Source organism: Cervus elaphus, chromosome 12, assembly GCF_910594005.1.
Source record: "Cervus elaphus chromosome 12, mCerEla1.1, whole genome shotgun sequence".
Lineage (NCBI taxonomy): Eukaryota > Metazoa > Chordata > Mammalia > Artiodactyla > Cervidae > Cervus > Cervus elaphus.
In genome coordinates this window covers 45640681-45661310 of record NC_057826.1, presented here as the reverse complement: position 1 = coordinate 45661310, position 20630 = coordinate 45640681, and the positions used below count along the sequence as shown (strand labels likewise).

At 35.2% G+C, this 20630-nt stretch overlaps 1 protein-coding gene across 5 annotated transcripts in view; it reads right to left on the bottom strand.

Moving 5' to 3' along the window:
* Nucleotides 1–14847: 14847 nt before the first annotated feature.
* Nucleotides 14848–20630, bottom strand: part of UNC13C (unc-13 homolog C) — a 647876-nt gene continuing 642093 nt past the window's right edge. For all 5 annotated transcript variants that reach the window (XM_043920107.1, XM_043920110.1, XM_043920109.1 and 2 more), the window contains 2 exons: nucleotides 19341–19500; nucleotides 14848–16675 (listed from right to left, as the gene is read on the bottom strand). In XM_043920107.1, coding sequence (XP_043776042.1) covers nucleotides 16390–16675; nucleotides 19341–19500 — 446 coding nt within the window. In that variant the 3' untranslated portion in view covers nucleotides 14848–16389. The remainder of the gene's footprint in view (nucleotides 16676–19340; nucleotides 19501–20630) is intronic.

Sequence of the window (20630 nt, the reverse complement as noted above, 5' to 3'; positions counted from 1 at the left end):
ATGGTACTGTGAATATTAAATAAGTTTATGCATTTAAAGCATTTAGAATAGTGACTGGCGTATTCTAGCTCTCAGTTAATGATAGTAATTAGTTATTAAGCATTGAGACCAATAAAACACAAAGGTCAACTGACTAAAAGAACTAACCACTCAAGGCAGAAATATTGATGAGGTAAACATAAATAATTTATTAAAGAATAATTATAATAACAAATATGAAATGAAAACCGCTTGATCTTGGAAATATTCATATTTTAAATAATAGAGTTAATTTCTCCAAAAAACATGGAAGACTGCAAAAGGCCAGGAAACTGAAAAGTAGAAGAAAACAAAAAAATCCGAATCCCCCATAAAAAAGTGTGTTAAATTTCTTGACTGGTAATTATGAGTTAAAAGTTATTTTGTGCATGTATGATAATAATGATTATAAATGACTACTTTGTTGTTCAGTTGCTAAGTCATGTTCGATTTTTATGACCCCATGGACTGCAGCATGCCAGGCTTCCCTGTCCTTCACTATCTCCCTGAGCTTGCTCAAACTCATGTCCATTGAGTCGGTGATGCCATCCAACCATCTCATCTTCTGTTGTTCCCTTCTCCTCCTGCCTTCAATCTTTCCCAGCATCAGGGTCTTTCCCAGAGAGCCAGCTCTTTACATCAGGTGGCCAAAGTATTGGAGCTTCAGCATCAGTTTTTCCAATGAATATTCAGGGTTGATTTCCTTTAGAATTGACTGGTTTGGTCTCCTTGTAGTCCAGGGGACTCTAAAGAGTCTTTTTCAGAACCACAATTCTAAAGCATCACTTCTTCGGTGCTCAGCCTTCTTTATGGTCTCTCACATCTATTCACAACTGTTGGAAAGACCATAGCTTTGACTGTACAGGCCTTTGTCAGCAAAGTGATGGCTCTGCTTTTTAATACACTGTCTAGGTTTATCATAGCTTTTCTTCCAAGAAACAAGTGTCTTTTAATTTTGTGGCTGCAGTCACCATTCACAGTGATTTTGGAGCTCAAGAATATAATATCTGTTTCCACTTTTTCCACATCTATTTGTCACGAGTGATGGGACCAGATGTCATGATCTGAGTTTTTTGAATGTTGAGTATTTAAATCAGCTTTTTAACTCTCCTCTTTCATCCTCATCATGAGGCTCTTTAGTTCCTCTTCACTTTCTGCCATTAGAGTGGTATCATCTGCATCTCTGAGGTTGTTGATATTTCTCCCAGCAATCTTGACTATTATTAAAAAGCTGTAAGTCATTCACATAATTTTAAATGGAGTATAAATTATTTGAGAAGAATATTTACAAATCATTTCAGAAGAAAAACTTCAGTAAAACATAGTCAATGCCTCCAATATGTTGAAGAATGGAGAGATGGAGCCCCAGGACAGAGTTTTTGGTACTAAAGAGCCACTATTACCAACTTTTATTTGGTGCTGCACCACTGGGAAACATCTAGTTGTCAGAAGGTTTTCTCTGAACTCTCAAAGAGAAGTCACACTGGATGGACACTATCTCTTTAAGCTGTAAAGTTTTAGCCTTGAGAGTTAGAAGGGAGAGGAACAAAGGAGAGGATCATCATGAATATGTTTACACTTACTTTCACAGTGTTTTCATAGTGCTGGGCAAGTTCAGTTCAGTTGTTCAGTTGTGTCCGACTCTTTGCGACCCCATGGACTGCAGCATGCCAGGCTTCCCTGTCCATGGGATTTTCCAGGCAAGAATACTGGAGTGGGTTGCCATCTCCTCCTCCAGGGGATCTTCCCGACCCAGGAATCAAACCTGAGTTCCCTGTGTCTCCTGCATTGCAGGTGGATTCTTTACCCACTGAGCCATCAGGGAAGCCATGGATGCAACGTCTTCTTAAATCTTGCTAATGACATGGATGAGGGATTGTTCAAACGATCATGTTAATTCTTGATCAACTTTTTTCACATTTTTTTCCAGTCAGAGAGATGTTTTGCCTTAAAAAAAATTATTTCTATTGAGAGAAAACATCTCTAAATATATTTATTGTCACCGGTGTTTCTCTCTTGTGAATTGCTTAGCGATAATTTCCTGCATTTTTCTAACAGATTTTAAGTAATTTTAAAAAATTTGTGCCATAATGTAGTTGAGTTAATTAAGCTTGTTAAGATATTTTTTATTTGACTTTCACCTAACTTTGTTCCTTTAGTCATTAAAAAGTTTTAAATTTTAGTTATGTGTAAATTTATCTTTTCTTTTATGCTTGAAAGTTTGTTTTAAAAATTGTTCCTAATTTCTCTGTGGTGAAGTTAATATTTTTCTTCTAAAATATTAGTTTGACTATTAATTACTAGGTGTGCAATTCATCTGGATTTCATTTTTAGTTTGGCATTGAGATCTAGTTTAATCTATTTCTTTACAGATACAGAATATATACATTTATTAAATATATATAATGTATATATTTTAAAAAGTCTACACTATGCAACATGACATCAAATTCTCAAATATTCATAGATCTGTTTCTAGGGAATCTATTCATTTGTCTATTTATCTACCTTTATGTAAAAACATACATTATTTACTACAGCATTATGACAAATCATGAAACCTGTTAGAAGTGCACAGCTGGGTGGGTACTTGATCATTCTTCAAAATTGCCTTGGCTATTCTTTTGCTTTCATATGAATTTTAAAATTAGTTTGTAGTCAATTAGAAAAATATATTGGTTTTTTAAAATTAAAATGTAATGAAACTCATTGATAGATTAATTTTGAAGCAATACTATCTTTAGAATATCAAGCCTTGTCTTTCATAAAGAAACCTATGTTTTCTTTTGTTTTCTATTGTCATCTATGCCCTTTAATAGAGTTTGAATTTTCTTACACAAGTCTTTATACATGGTTAAATTTCTTCCTAAGCACCTTAAACTTTCTGTTGCTGCTGTGAATGGAAAGTTTTTCATCTTTCTTAATACATTTTATCATTGGCTATGAATGTGTCCATATATTTATGTGAGCATAAACAGGTAAGAGTGTATATGAATCTTGCCAAGTGATTTAAATTCTCCAAGGTTTAGTTTTCTCATATATAAAATTGAAATTAAAACCATGTTCACAGGATATGATTCATTAAAATTAAATCATCTGGGTATAAATAAAAATAAAAGATGATTAGCATTTATCAATGATTTTAACCTCCCTTTTCTATAATGCTACATTTACAAGAGAGAATACCCACCCATCTAATGTTGCTGTTAAGTTGCTAAGTCGTGTCCAACTCTTTGCAACTCCATGAACTGTAGCACGCCAGGCTTCTCTGTCCATCACTGTCTCCCTGAGTTTGCTCAAGCTCATGTCCATTGAGTCAGTGATGTCATCCAAGCATCTCATCCTCTGTCGTCCCCTTCTCCTCTTGCCTTCATTTTTTCCCAGCATCAGGGTCTTTTCCAATGAGTCAGCTCTTCACATCAGGTGAAGAGTATTGAAGCTTTGGCATCAGTCCTAATGAATACTCAGGGCTGATTTCCTTTAGGACTGACTGGTTTGATCTCCACCTAATATCATTGCTTTAAAAAAAATGTGAGAATTAACTGGCTAATTTTAGATACGACTTTTGGGATAAAATCACAGTTTGGCTAAACTTCATCCCTTTGCTTTCTGGAGGCAGCCCTGGAGGACTGATTTTAGAATAAGTAGAAGTACCCCAGACAAGGTATTGAGGTGAGGCACAGAAGATAAGTTGAGGAAAATTAGCTTATAGGATTCCAGTATCATATTATGTTATTAACTAGTTGGTATTAGGCTAGTCATTATATTCCTCTGGGTCTCAAGTTTCTTAAATGAAGAATTTTGATTAAATTATCTGCATGATTACTCTCAGCTCTTACATTTTATGATTCTATCACATCTTTTTCAAGAAATACAAGTGTAGATGCTTACAACTTGAGTCTGTAAAACCTTTCAAACTTGTAGCCTAAATGACTTTTTCTTTAAAAAAGTAATTATTATTGGAGTATAGTTGATTTACATTGTTGTGTTAGTTGCTGCTGTATAGAAAAGTGAATCACTTATAATACATGTATCTACTCTTTTTTAGATTATTTTCCCATATAGGTCATTACAGAGTTTTGAGTAGAGTTCCCTGTTTTAGACAGGAGGTCATTACTATTTATTTATTTTATATATAGTGGTAGGTGTATGTCAATCCTAATCTTCCAATTTATACCTCCCTGCCTTTCTCCCTTGGTAACCATAGTTTATTTTCTACATCTGTGACTCTATTTCAGTTTTATAGATAAGTTCATCTGTACCATTTTTAAAAAAAGATTTCACATATAAGCAATATCATACTTGTCTTTGTCTGACTTACTTCACTCTGTCTGACAACCTAAAGAAATCAAAAGACCAATACATTATGAGTCTTTTTATTTCAGCTATCTCATATCAGGTTTTTGGCAATTAAAAAAATCTAATTAATTAGCTTTGTTAAATGGTCAAAGTGTATCACATAAAGACTGTCAAATCAGATTTTTTAAAAAGACCCATGTATATCATAGAGGTGCTAGCTACTATTATCACACTTTCAATATAGTGATACAGATAGTTTAAAAGGAAAACAATGGAAGAAGGTACACCAGTCAAACCCTAAAGAAGACTATACTACTATTAGTTATTGCAGGCTTTAGAATAAGGGAAGTTACCAGCATGAAAGAGGAACATTACATAGCCCAATGAGAAAACATCATAATCCTAAATATATATGCACCTAAATATTCTCTTGCCTGGAGAATTCCATGGACAGAGGAAGCTGGTGGGCTACAGTCCATGGTGTCACAAAGAGTTGGACATGACTGAGCGACTAAACACACACACATACCTGCACCTAACAATAGACCTTCAAAATAAAGCAAATAGGAATGAAAAGATAAATACATTCATAATTATATTTGGAGATTTCAACATTCTTCTCAAAGTGAAACAAAATCAGTAAAATATTGATGGCCAGAATACTTCCTATCAACTTGACTTTGTTAGATTTCTTCATAGGTGCCTTAAAATTATAACTCTAAACTAAAATTATGATTATAAAATTATAATAATAAAGTAGATTCTTTTCTGCATATGCTATTCACCATGCATACCTTGGATCATAAAACAAATCTTATCAAATTTAAAGAATTGATATCATATAAAGTGTATTCTCTAAGTATAATGAAATCAAACTAGAAATAAGTATTCTTGCCTGGAGAATCCCAGGGACGGGGGAGCCTGGTGGGCTGCCGTCTATGGGGTCACACAGAGTCGGACACGACTGAAGCGACTTAGCAGCAGCAGCAGCAGCAGAAATAAGTAAGAGAAAATATTTATAAAATTCCGCAAATATTTGGAAATTTAATAAGACACAAAATTTGTAACTTATGGGTCAAAGAAGTCACAGTGAAAATTGGAAAATATTTTTAACTGCATAAAGACAAAATATAGCTTATCAAAATTTGTGGAATGAAACTAAAGCAGTGTTTAGAAGATTTGTGGCATTAAGTGCTTACATTTTAAAAGACAAAGGTATCAGATCATTAATCTAAGGTCCCACTTTAATAAATTGGATGAGAAAATTAAACCTATATCAAACAAATGAAGAAATAAAGATATAACAGAAGACAATGAAATTTAAAGCAGAAAAAAAAAAAAGAGAAAATCAATGAAATCAAAGCTAGTTCTTTTTAAAGATTAATAAAATAAATAGAAATGGAGGAAACAGTTTCCAACTCTTTAGGAGGCCAAAAGTATCCTAATATCAAAACAAGATAAAAACATTACAAGAAAATAAAACTATAGATCAATAGAATCCATGAATATAAATGTAAAATAGGTCAATAAATATTACCAGATTGAATTCAGCAATATGCAGAAAGACAATACATCATGACCAAGTGGGGCTCATCTTAGAAATTCAAAGCTGCTTCAACAGTTAAAATATCAGTCTATGTAGTTGACCATATTCACAAACTGTAGAACACAAATTATATGATTATCTGAATTGATGCAGGAAATCATTAGACAAAATACAAAAATCATTTTTGATTAAAAACTCTCAGCAAAGTAGGACTAGGAAGGAACTTCATATTAGGGGTTTCCCTGGTAGGTCAGACAGTAAAGAATCTGCCAGCAATGAGGGAGACCTGGGTTCAGTTCCTGGGTCAGGAAGGTCACCTGGATAAGGGAATGGCTACCCACTCCAGTTTTCTTGCCTGGAGAATTCCATGGACAGAAGAGCCTGGTGGACTACAGTCCATGGGGTCACAAAGAGTCAGACACGACTGAGTGATAAACACTTACTTACTAACATCATATTTAATGGTGAAGGACTGAATGGTTTTTCCCTGAGACTGAGAACAGGTCAAGCCTATCTTCAGCTCTAGCTGTAATAGTGTATGCTATGAGAACAGGTTAAAATAGGAAGCTTATGTATTAACAAATGGATAAAACTAATATAAAAAATAAAAATTGTGCCTCTTCCTTATATATTGTGGTATGAATACATTATAGAGGGATTTCAGTTATTATAAATAGTTTGAGACCACTGAAGTTCAATTCTTCCTAGGGTCATTAGCAGTGCTACAAGTTTATATTGTATATGATATGATTAAAACTGCACAAACACTTCCTCCTTGTTCTTAAAAAAAAAAAAGAAGAAAAGAAGATTGTACTAGAAGCTATAGCCAGTGCATTAAAGAAAGAAAAGCAATAATATGCATGCAAATGGAAAGTAACAAAAATGCCTCTCTGGCATGATTGTCAGTGTAGAAACTCCCAAGGAATCTACCAAACAGATCCTGCAAATAAGAAGGAAGATTAGTGAGGTTATGGGAACTGTGTTAATATACAAGAATCAATTTCTATACACAAATGAATTTAAATTTGAATTTTATTCTCAAGTTCCTGTGTACACTATCATACATGCACACACAGAAGAAGTACTTGGTAGGATCTTTATGCTGAAAACTAACTGATGAGAGAAATGAATGAAGATCTAAATAAATGGAGACCAGTATTGTATTCATTAGAATGATGACAGTTCACAGTTAAGATGTCAGCTGTCTTCAAAATGATTTGTGGGTTCAGTAAAATCCCAATCAAAATTCCAATAGTGCTTTAATTTTTTAAAGAATGCAAAATTACTAGAACAGCTGACAATAATTTAAAAAACATGGAAAACTCACAGTTTAAGATAATACAAGGCTACAGTAATTAAAACAGTGTCAAATTGGCAAAGAGGTAGGAATTTCTCTAGGGAAGGAAATAGAGATTTAAAAAATAGACCCACACACATTTGGCTAATTGACTTATGACAAAGGTACAAAGATAATTCACAGGAAAAAGTATAGTCTTTTCAATAAATGGTGTCATGTGGTATTGGAACAATTTTATTTCCCTATGCAAATTAATTAGTAAGTTAAAAATAATTAAATAGATAAACCTCAACCTAAACCTCACATCCTATAATTAAACTAAATAACTAATTTCAAAATGGATCATGGATCATAGACCAAACAGTAAAATCTAAAACTACAAAACTTCTTGGATAAAACATGGGAGAAAATGTTTGTGACTGAGTGAGGTAAGGAATTTTTAAACAGCAAAGCCATGATCCATAAAAGAAAAAATATAAATGATTTTTTCTTTTTTTGCTTTTCCTTTTTTTTAAATTTTGTATTTTTTTTTTTTTTTTTTATTGGTTGGAGGCTAATTACTTTACAATATTGTAGTGGTTTTTGCCATACATTGAGATGAATCAGCCATGGATTTACATGTATTCCCTATCCCGATGCCCCCTCCCACCTCCCTCCCCACCCCATCCCTCTGGGTCTTCCCAGTGCCCCAGCCCCGAGCACTTGTCTCATGCATCCAACCTGGGCTGGTGATCTGTTTCACTATAGATAATATACATGTTTCGATGCTGTTCTCTCAAAACATCCCACCCTCGCCTTCTCCCACAGAGTCCAAAAGTCTGTTCTGTACGTCTGTGTCTCTTTTTCTGCTTTGCATATAGGGTTGTCGTTATCATCTTTCTAAATTCCATATATATGCGTTAGTATACTGTATTGGTCTTTATCTTTCTGGCTTACTTCACTCTGTATAATGGGCTCCAGTTTCATCCATCTCATTAGAACTGATTCAAATGAATTCTTTTTAACGGCTGAGTAATATTCCATGGTGTATATGTACCACAGCTTCCTTATCCATTCATCTGCTGATGGACATCTAGGTTGCTTCCATGTCCTGGCTATTATAAACAGTGCTGTGATGAACATTTGGGTGCACGTGTCTCTTTCAGATCTGGTTTCCTCAGTGTGTCTGCCCAGAAGTGGGATTGCTGGGTCATATGGCAGTTCTATTTCCAGTTTTTTAAGAAATCTCCACACTGTTCTCCATAGCGGCTGTACTAGTTTGCATTCCCACCAACAGTGTAAGAGGGTTCCCTTTTCTCCACACCCTCTCCAGCATTTATTTCTTGTAGACTTTTGGATAGCAGCCATCCTGACTGGCATGTAATGGTACCTCATTGTGGTTTTGATTTGCATTTCTCTGATAATTTGCATTTCTCTTCAGCATCTTTTCATGTGTTTGTTAGCCATCTGTATGTCTTCTTTGGAGAAATGTCTGTTTAGTTCTTTGGCCCATTTTTTGATTGGGTCATTTATTTTTCTGGAATTGAGCTGCAGGTGTTGCTTGTATATTTTTGAGATTAATCCTTTGTCTGTTGCTTCGTTTGCTATTATTTTCTCCCAATCTGACGGCTGTCTTTTCACCTTACTTATAGTTTCCTTTGTAGTGCAAAAGCTTTTAAGTTTCATTAGGTCCCATTTGTTTATTTTTGCTTTTATTTCCAATATTCTGGGAGGTGGGTCATAGAGGATCCTGCTGTGATTCATGTCGGAGAGTGTTTTGCCTATGTTCTCCTCTAGGAGTTTTATAGTTTCTGTTCTTATATTTAGATCTTTAATCCATTTTGAGTTCATTTTTGTGTATGGTGTTAGAAAGTGTTCTAGTTTCATTCTTTTACAAGTGGTTGACCAGTTTTCCCAGCACCACTTGTTAAAGAATTGTCTTTTTTCTATTGTATATCCTTGCCTCCTTTGTCAAAGATAAGGTGTCCATAGGTTCGTGGATTTATCTCTGGGCTTTCTGTTTTGTTCCATTGATCTATATTTCTTTCTTTGTGCCAGTACCATACTGTCTTGATGACTGTGGCTTTGTAGTAGAGCCTGAAGTCAGGCAGGTTGATTCCTCCAGTTCCATTCTTCTTTCTCAAGATTACTCTGGCTATTCGAGGTTTTTTGTATTTCCATACAAATTGTGAAATTATTTGTTCTAGTTCTGTGAAAAATACCATTGGTAGCTTGAAGGGATTGCATTGAATCTATAGATTACTTTGGGCAGTATAGTCATTTTGACAATATTGATTCTTCCAATCCATGAACACGGTATATTTCTCCATCTGTTTGTGTCCTCTTTGATTTCTTTCCTCAGTGTTTTATAGTTTTCTATGTATAGGTCTTTTGTTTCTTTAGGTAGATATACTCCTAAGTATTTTATTCTTTTTGTTGCAATGGTGAATGGTATTGTTTCCTTAATTTCTCTTTCTGTTTTCTCATTGTTAGTGTATAGTAATGCAAGGGATTTCTGTGTGTTAATTTTATATACTGCAAATTTACCATATTTGTTGATTAGCTCTAGTAATTTTCTGGAAGAGTCTTTAGGGTTTTCTATGTAGAGGATCATGTCATCTGCAAACAATGAGAGTTTCACTTCTTCTTTTCCTATCTGGATTCTTTTACTTCTTTTTCTGCTCTGATTGCTATGGCCAACACTTCCAAAACTATGTTGAATAGTAGTGGTGAGAGTGGGCACCCTTGTCTTGTTCCTGATTTTAGGGGAAATGCTTTCAATTTTTCACCACTGAGGGTAATGCTTGACGTGGGTTTGTCATATATAGCTTTTATTATGTTGAGGTATGTTCCTTCTATTTCTGCTTTCTGGAGAGTTTTAATTATAAATGGATGTTGAATTTTGTCAAAGGCTTTTTCTGCATCTATTGAGATAATCATATGGTTTTTATCTTTCAATTTGTTAATGTGGTGTATTACATTGATTGATTTGTGGATATTAAAGAATCCTTGCATTCCTGGGATAAAGCCCACTTGGTCATGATGTATGATCTTTTTAATATGTTGTTGGATTCTGTTTGCTAGAATTTTGTTAAGGATTTTTGCATCTATGTTCATCAGTGATATTGGCCTGTAGTTTTCTTTTTTTGTGGCATCTTTGTCTGGTTTTGGAATTTGGGTGATGGTGGCCTCATAGAATGAGTTTGGAAGTTTACCTTCTTCTTCAATTTTCTGGAAGAGTTTGAGTAAGATAGGTGTTAGCTCTTCTCTAAATTTTTGGTAGAATTCAGCTGTGAAGCCATCTGGTCCTGGGCTTTTGTTTGCTGGAAGATTTCTGATTATGGTTTCAATTTCCTTGCTTGTGATGGGTCTGTTAAGATCTATTTCTTTCTGGTTCAGTTTTGGAAAGTTATACTTTTCTAAGAATTTGTCCATTTCTTCCAAGTTGTCCATTTTATTGGCATAGAGCTGCTGGTAGTAGTCTCTTATGATCCTTTGTATTTCAGTGTTGTCTGTTGTGATCTCTCCATTTTCATTTCTAATTTTGTTAATTTGAAAATTAGGGCAGAAATAAATGCAAAAGAAACTAAAGAGACCATAGCAAAAATCAACAAAGCTAAAAGCTGGTCTTTTGAAAAAATAAACAAAATTGACAAACCGTTAGCAAGACTCATTAAGAAACAAAGAGAGAAGAACCAAATTAAATGACTTTTCAAAATTTAATACTTTTGTTCTCTGAGAGACACTGTTATGAGAATGAAAGGAGTAGCCACAGACTGGGGTGAAATAGTTGAGAGTCTCATATCTGACAAAGGATTATATATCCAATACACAAGGATGTCTCTAAATTCAACAATAGTAAAACAAAATACCAGTTGCATAAATGGACAGAAAGTTTGCAAACAGTCACCAAAGATGATATATGGATGAGAAATAAACAAATGTACTTTGCTTATACTCAACAGCATTGATCATCAACAGACTGCAAACTAAAATAGAAACAAAAACAAAGACCTGACAATATCAAGTGCTTCAGGGATTTGGAGCAACTGGAACTCTTACCCATTGCTGCTGGGAATATAAAATGATACAATCATTTGACACTTTTTCATAAAGTTAGCTGTATAATATGACCCATAAACTCCATTAGTATGTATTCCTTTAAGAGAAATAAACACTTACAGTCATATAAAATCCTGTACAGAAATGTTTATAACAGCTTTGTTCATAATCATCCAAAAACCGAAAACAACCAAGATGTGTTTGCACTGATGACTGAACAGATACTCTTGTATGTCTATGTAATTGGGTACTACTCAGCAGTGAAAACAATTGATAGATGCCATAACATAGATGACTCAAATGAATAATGCCTAATGAAAGAAATTAGGCCCAGAAGGTAACCTACTATGATTCCATTTCAATGTCATTCTGGAGAACATAAAACCAGGGGGGCTGAAAATAGATCAGGGCTGTCAGGAGCTAAATGTAGAGGGAGAGTTTGTTTAAAAAGTAGTTGGATAATGGAATTTTGGGGGATGATTGAGCTGTCCTGTATACTGCTGGCTGTGCTTGATACATGATTCTATGAAATGTCAAAACAGGAATGTATACCAACAGAGTTCAGTTCATCACCAACTTCTGGAGCTTGCTCAAACTCATGTCCATGGAGTCAGTGATGCCATCCAACTATCTTATCCTCTGTTGTCCCCATTTCCTCCTTTCAGTGATTCCCAGCATCCCATCAGGGTCTTTTCTAAAGAGTTAGTTCTTCGCATCAGGTGGCCAAAGTAATGGAGCTTCAGCATTAGTCCTTCCAATTAATATTCAAGGTTGATTTCCTTTAGGATTGACTGGTTTGATCTCCTTGCAGTCCAAGGGACTCTCAAGAGTCTTCTCCAACACCACAGTTCAAAAGCATCAATTCTTCAGCCCTTAGCTTTCTTTTGGCTTCCCTGATAGCTCAGTTGGTAAAGATCTGTCTGCAATGCAGGAGACCCAGGGTCGCAAAGAGTCAGACACAACTGAGCAACTTTCACTATCAGCCATCTTTATGGTCCAACTCTCACATCCATACTTGACTACTGGAAAAACCATAGCTTTGACTGGATGGACCTTAGTCTGCAAAGTAATGTCTCTGCTTTTTAATATGCTGTCTAGGTTTGTCATAGCTTTCCTTCCAAGGAGCATCTATTAATTTCATGGCTGCAGTCACCATCTGCAGTGATTTTGGAGCCCAAGAAAGTAAAGTCTGTCATTGTTTCCATCATTTCCCCATCTATTTGCCATGAAGTGATGGGACTGATGCCATGATCTCAGTTTTCTGAACGTTCAGTTTTAAGCCAACTTTTTCACTCTTCTCTTTTACTGTCATCAATAGGCTCTTTAGTTCCTCTTCGCTTTCACCCATAAGGGTGGTGTCATCTGCATATCTGAGGTTATTCATACTTCTCCCAGAAATCTTGATTCCAGCTTGTGCTTAATCCAGCCTGGCATTTTGCATGATGTACTCTGCATATAAGTTTAATAAGCAGGGTGACAATATACAGCCTTGATGTACTGCTTTCCCAAACTGGAACCAGTTCTTTGTTCCATGTCCAGTTCTAATTGTTGCTTCTTGACATAGTAATTTTAGTGTATGCAGATTAAAATATATATGATTTGTTAAAAAGAAAATAACTACTATTATTTCTACATTTGCCTATAAGAAGTTTTTCATTGCAAGACGAACCATTATTTACTATTTAAAAAGGGGGAAAAACACTCATTAATCTATAGCATGACAATGACTATAAAATGAATCCTGACTTCAAAATTGCTATGTGAAAAATATATATTTTAAAATAAGTATCGTATGATATTCACAAATTGGAGCTTAGTCTCCATCAAGTCATATACCCTAGTATTTTACTTTGAAAAACAAATACCAGATGCCTGAACAAGAGAGATTACTCATTTGTGGAGGGCTGGGACTGAGTGAGCAAGGAACCAGCTGTTTCAAACAAGGGACTAGAGTGCTTTTAAACACAGCAAATGTCAGGAAAGGCAGTCGCTTCCCTCTGCATGCCCATATTCTGCCAAATGGTAACAGGGGAATCAGACTTCTAACCAGGGTTATTCTCTGAGTCCTGCATAATTATGATTACCTTTCATTGAGTATGAGATTGAAGCTACTATATTAGTCGTAAATCTATGGCTGATTCATATCAATGTATGACAAAACCCACTGAAATGTTGTGAAGTAATTAGCCTCCAACTAATAAAAAAAATAAATAAAATAAAACCAAAAAAAAAAAAGTGCTTAGTGTAGCCATATCTTTATATAAGAGAAATTAAATAAATTTCATTTCAAATATTTTTTTAAAAGATCAAATACAAAATGTTAAGCTAGGATTGTCTTTCATAAATGTACCTCCTTTAAGCGAAATTCAATATATAAATTATCCTAGAAATATATGAATTAGAGCAGGCTGTTATAAGGACATCTGATTGCTTACCTTAAATAATAATTCATGCTGCTGCTGCTGCTAAGTCACTTCAGTCGTGTCTGACTCTGTGCGACCCCATAGACGGCAGCCCACCAGGCTCCCCTGCCCCTGGGATTCTCCAGACAAGAACACTGGAGTGGGTTGCCATTTCCTTCTCCAGTGCATGAAAGTGAAGTGAAAGTGAAGTTGCTCAGTTGTGTCCAACTCTTAGCGACCCCATGGACTGCAGCCTACCAGGCTCCTCCGTCCATGGGATTTTCCAGGCAAGAGTACTGGAGTGCCTTCTCCGAATAATTCATGAAAACCCCTTTAAATAATAAATGTTTCACTGTGGTTTTAAACACTTCCTTTTAGCAAAATTTGATTTTCATGTGTTTCTTTGAGAACATCTACCGTAAGTTTCATCCGTAGATGAAAAGTCAAACTTTGTGCATTTTATCTAAAATAAATAAATTGCTTCACACTTTAATGAAGCCTATAGTTGGTAGAGGTTGCTGTAAACTTCAGAGTGACTAATTTGGTTATGTAAACACTACAGGCTTTGTGCCAGAGACAACAAATACTTATATCTTGGGAGAAACAACAAAGACTGTAGAATTTCTAACCATCTCAAAATTAGTACTGGTACTTTATGATATTAATATATAGACACAATTCACACCATCACCATTAGTGTTTGATACATATTGTACACATACACAAAGACAGAATGAATAGATCCAATTAAACAAAAACTGGAAATATACTTAGGTCATAATTTTTTGTGTGATCAACGCACACCCAAACTGCTATTTATTCAATGATGTTGTGCTTTATGACATTAATGTGCTTCTCAAGTCAATGTTCTGTAAAATTGTTTTAAATCTTGAATGAATTCTTCAATAAAATAATGATACCTTTTGTTATGTACAGTTTTATTTAATGGTGTTGCTTGTCTATATCTTGAATGTTGAATTTTTTTCATAGCTTAACAGTATTCAGAGACATGCAGACAGGTAGATACAACAGTTTTTCCCTATTTTCAGGCTCATTATTTTGTTAAGTGCAACTTTTTCCAGGAACAGAATTGGAATTTTTTTCCCCTCAAATTCTCATGAGATACTAGAACTAAACATTGTGAAGAGTGTTCTATCCAGTAAAAAGAATCTGGATTTCTTATTCCTAAATAATGAAATGATGTTGCATATATGAAATAAAAAGGCAGAAGATACAATGAAGTATTACATGTGCTTAATATATATTCATTTATTAATGCATATGCCAGAGGATTGCATTGTACTATGCATTTGAAGACATTATTAACAAAGCACTTGCCTATCAATTTAACATAAATTAGTGGATCTTGCTGTCTGTGGTTTCATACCCAGTAACAGCATGGTTCTGGGAATCATGATACTTATCACTTGTTCTTAACATATTGGACCAGCTTGTTCACAAAGCAGTCACTGTTAACAGGGTCTTTATTCTGCAGGTATATGTTGCCCACTAACAGTTATGACCATAAGTTACAATTACAAAGTACTGTTCTACAGCCAACTATTTAGGTGCAGACTCTAAAAAGTCAAACCATAAAAATAGAGAAAGTGCAAATATTTATAAACAATTTCATATTCAAAATCCAACCTAGTTATATTTTTGTCTACTGAGCTGTAATAAGTTGTTTTCCTATTGCATTGTATGCATCTTGGGCTTATAAATAACATAAATTACAAAACTGTAAGCAATTTGTTCAGACTTCATTTTGCATTTTTCACTAAATAGCTGAAGACATGACTTTTTTTCTCCAGTGCAATATATAATAATGCTGCATTTAGTACAAATTGTTGAATATTTCTAAAAAGGAAACATTTAACTGATTATAGCACTCAGTAAAGAAGGAGTTAGTCATAACTGTCAGAAGGAAAACACTAACAGTATAGTTAATTATCATAGGTAATTTTAAGAAAAAACCCTTCCATCGTACTTCTAAACCAGTAATCCTATGATTTTCTAAAGAATGAAATTTGTTAAAGCCAAGACAATGCTAGATGGCAAATGCTTCAACTTACCTTTTTTTTTTTTTTTAAACAAATGTGATGTGACCTTGGCAGTTTTAAGGAACAAAGTTTTGTTGATATATCAAACATGTTAACAAACTATTTAGCATTGCTTTGCATAAGTTTGCTTTAAGAGCATTTCTTCACAGTGATATTTCAGAAAGGCTGGAAACTGGTCAGCATAAAATATTTCCCACCTTTTCTATTTTATTTTGTATGCAAAAATCATCACAATATATCTGCAACTATAAAATTACAAATGCTTTCTAGAAGTAACTGCATGTCTAGTCATGGTAGAAAAGGGTATTTGTAAGACATCTATTATGAGGTAAGTCTAAATAAAACAGAATTTGAGTAACAAATGCTTTCATATCTACCAGATATATAAACCAACATAGCAAGGATAACTAATGGACAAACTCAAAAGACTGTGTTTTAGTATGTTTAATGGATGAGAAATTGGTAATGAAATAAACATTTTAAAAGATACTCTGGATATTTCACTGAACATCATGATTTTGGCACTTCATGGAACATTTATTTCTCAAAGACCAGAATTAGTATAAAAGTTCTGCAGTTTCCCCACATACCTTGTAGACATTGTACTTGAGCACTGGCAAACACTGAAATGTAGTGAAATAAACATTCCCCTGTATTTGCACATGCATGCAGTAGTCAAACAGTTTGTGAATTCTCAGAGATGCTATTTTGGGGTGTGGTATTGTTTCAAGCACTCTCTTCAGCATATCTTGTTTCAGATTTAAGTCTTACAAATTCTTTAGCCACATCGTCACTGGTCCTCTGAGAGAGGATTCTAAGGATAGTCAAACCGGTTTCATCCATAGAGACATTTTTCAAAAGGGGATACCATGCCCCGTGGCTCCCCTTTTCGGCTATATTCTGGAGCTGAATTACTGTCATTCCAATAATTCGATCTTCTCTGGCAAAGCAGTAATCTTTAACCGAAAGGTGGAGTTCATAGGCTCCTGGGCGGTTTTCTTTACTCAGAGTGCTGTGTGGATTAAAAACAGGGATTTTGAGCATTTTCAAATAGGGATCGATATGGTTCTAATAGACTGTGGAAAATTTTATACATTGTTTAGAATGTTGTATTGGCAAATAAAGTATCATTGCATTTTAACTCTGCAAACATTCTTTACATTTTCCTTAGAATGTATTTACATTGCTATTACTCAGCAATCTAACTTAAAAACTCCTTCTTTTCCTAGATAGAAATGGGAAATCAATCTAAAAATGCTTGACTGCTCCCTGATGTTAAGGATATTACTAGAAACTGGAATTAAAATATTATGTTGTCATTAATCATTGCAGGCAAGGTCTCCCCAGTGATATAGGGGTAGGAGGGGTTACTAAGGGTCATGGAAGCTAGACTGGGGGGAGGGATACCTTTTGGAAGAGTTTCTGTGCCATTGTTTCAACATCCATTATTACCAATTCCTTTCTCTACCTCAGACTCCTGGATAAGCTATTATATGTAGGAGCCTTTTCTCAGGGAAATACACTGCTCAGACTATCAAGCACTGTTCATAACATGCTAAATTGGATACAAATCTCCAGAGTAAATCAGTTCCAGCAGTGCCTGGCGCTTCAATGCCAGTTTTTACATATGGCAACTGTTAGACCTGTCAAGATTGGGGCTGAGGCCGGCCTCTTCTAATAACGACCCAAGACAGCCTGTCAATGCAGAACTGAACCTAATGAAGAAGGCTGAGTGGTGAAATGCCGAGGACAATCCCCCCGTCCCTTATTTTAATTCCTCCTCAGATAGTCCTGACTTTCTAATGAACATACTTCTATTCCTCAGTGGTACATGCTTCCAGATTCCTTCCTTTTCTAAGTGACTTTTTTCTGATCAAATATTTTGCCAAGTCAGACTTTCGCTTCCAGGAGACATGGACAACTAACCTGTGTACTTATTTTAGAGACAGCCTGAAATGACACTCAGGAAAATGGAATCCTGGGGGGTGAAGAATAGAAGGGCAAAATATGACAGGCTCTGGGACTTCTTGTGAATTAAAATGAGTCAAAATGCTGCCTTTTCCCCAGAATTGTGGTCTTGGTAGCTCATTGCATTATATCTGAATTTTGCATTATTCAGGTATTTCTAGAACCTTTTGGAAGACTTTTTAAGTGGATCAAAGTTTTTGTGTAATTTGGAGGAGTAGATAGGTGGACTCTTGTGAGCTGGTTTGTTAGCAGGCATTATTAGAACCCTTTTAATAGATGTAGTAGGATAGTTAAGTTTTAATGAGTGCTAAGAGTTAATTATTCAGAAAACAGTGCTGAAAGGTCTCTGGGAAACCAAGAATGCGAAATAACAAAGAACAAAAGCAGTAAGGGAAGCTTGGTAAGTGTGCATGCATGCATGTGGGGTGTGTGTGTGTGTGTGTGTGTGTGTGTGTGTGTGTGTGTGTGTGTGTGTGTGTGTGTGTGTGTGTGTGTGTGTGTGTGTGTGTGTGTGTGTGTGTGTGTGTGTGTGTGTGTGTGTGTGTGTGTGTGTGTGTGAAAGTCCCTAGGGCTTTGACTTATGTTCCCTTCCCCTCGGCTTCTTATCTGTCCTTTGCGCGCGCGCGCGCGTGTGTGTGTGTGTGTGTGTGTGTGTGTGTGTGTGTGTGTGTGTGTGTGTGAAAGTCCCTAGGGCTTTGACTTATGTTCCCTTCCCCTCGGCTTCTTATCTGTCCCTAGGTCAGCTCATCTAGATTTGTAGAATTAATTACATCTATATACAGATAATTCTCAATTTATATCTAACCATACATTTGATATGTCCTCTTGGATGTACAATACCCATCTCCAAATTAATAGATTTAAAAGAAAATCTTTGCTTTCCTCATGGCCTGTCCCTACTCTCCCATCTCAGCAAGTGAATATCTACCCAACTGCTTATGCCAAAAACTAGGAGTCATCCTTGATTTCATTCAGTGCCAGATAACTTCCATTTGCTCCACCTGGATCAACTCTGCATTCTTCTCCTTGTACTTTGCAGGAGGATGCTGACCTGAAAGGACTGCACCCACTGAGTTTCTCTGTGCTCTGGCTTCCAGTGGGGTTTAGCCAAAAGAGAGCATCACTGGAGTCAGAGATAATGCTGCGAGTGAGGGCAGACTTTATTTCTTTGGCTTCTTGCCTGTGAGGCTCCTCAAGTAAGCTGTTTGTCTCCACAGAAGGTCACTTTCCTAGTAAGTGAGTGATTACATATGAAGTTTTCACAGTCCCAATTTTAGTAACAGCTCTTCTCCTTTAGTTGCAGTGGTGTAATAACCTGGCTACAACTAGCCCCATTATTTTCTCAGGTTCCTATTTAACAGTCAGAGAGGCTTCCCTGAACACCTCACCTTAGCAGCCAACAGACCACCCAATCACACTGTTTTAATACCATGCTTGGTATTAACTATCATATGACAGCTTTTTATTTGTTTATGATTTTGTTTATCAAATTTTCTTAATATCTAGAGTGTGACTTCCATGAGAGCAAAGCCCTCCTATTACAGTTTTCTTCATTTGCCTTGGATCAGTGGTGAACAGGAATCCTTAAACCTATAGGTTTTACTCTCCTTGGCAAAGCCCAGGGCCATTCCTACTCTGCGAGTCCCTCAGAAGTGTAGCTATACGATGCCTATTGCCTGGTTGAAAAATGGAGCTGGGTTGTAACTTACAACTGAAATGTTTCATTATACTTTGGTGACCATGTGTTGCTTTTTGTTTTTGTGCCTTGTTTTCTCTTCTTGTCTCCGAGGTTGGGTCCCAGCATACAGACTTCCACAAAGGGGCGGAACATTGCCATGGTCTGCCAGTTTAAGTCATTAATAGCAATCACTAAAAAACAGAAGGAAAAGGAAAGGAATATAAAGTGTTAGCAAACCCATGTGTGGAATCCTAGGCTTTTCCTTTGATCTTTAAAGTGGATATTTATTTCTAAAAATGATGTATGAAGCTGTGATTTGCATTTAATAACACCCTAACCCCACTGATGAGGACTAGGAAAAATAATTTTCTCTCTGGACTGCATGCTTGATAGGGCTTTCAGCTCTAAGCCATGTGGTGTTGGGATGGCAAAAAGCTGTAATTAAAATGACAATTGTTATTACTGAAAAGTTATGACTCTTGTTTAGGTGAAAACATTATGCTTTTCATATTAAAATTATGATATGCTCATGAAATATTTAGAAAACATACAGAAAATAGATTAAAAGAAAAATCTATAATTTTATCACTCAGAAGAAATGACGTAATATTTTGGTGTGATGCTTTCAATCTTTATATATAGAATAGGATCATAATGTATTGCAGTCTTAAAAATAGTTTCATTTTTTTAAGTCCATCATGGATAGCACTGTAATTCATTATATATTTTCCAACAGAAAATATTTAATTATGTGTAGATTTCATTCAACATTCAACAAATCACTTGTTGCATATTATGGCAGTTTCCTAATTTCAGGCACCATAAATAATACTTAAGTGAATATTCTTATACATACGTCTTTGTTCATTCTTTGATGATGGTGATGGTATCCTTAAGGAGGTGTCTTATAATTAAATTTGCTAATTCAGGAGGTTCATAAAACTTCTGGCATTTGGTATACATCAGCAAAATATTTTTTGAAAAATGTTTAACAACACTAGCATATATAGTCATGCCCACTTATCTGTATGCTTATTAATACCATATATAATCTATTATATACCATAACAGTGTTAGTTTAGGTAGTGAAATTTTAGGTAGTGAAACTTGAAATATATTAGAAGGCCATGGTTTTGATTAAAATAGATACTATTTAAAGTGACTGTCCATGATAATATAAAAATAGAACATGGTTCTATTGAGCAAAGTATTAATCATTAAATTACATCTTCAAAATGACCCCTGAATTCAGATTTCATTTTTATAATATAAAGCCAATTGATTCGACCACCCATTAAAAAAAATCAAATCAGTTGTTGGA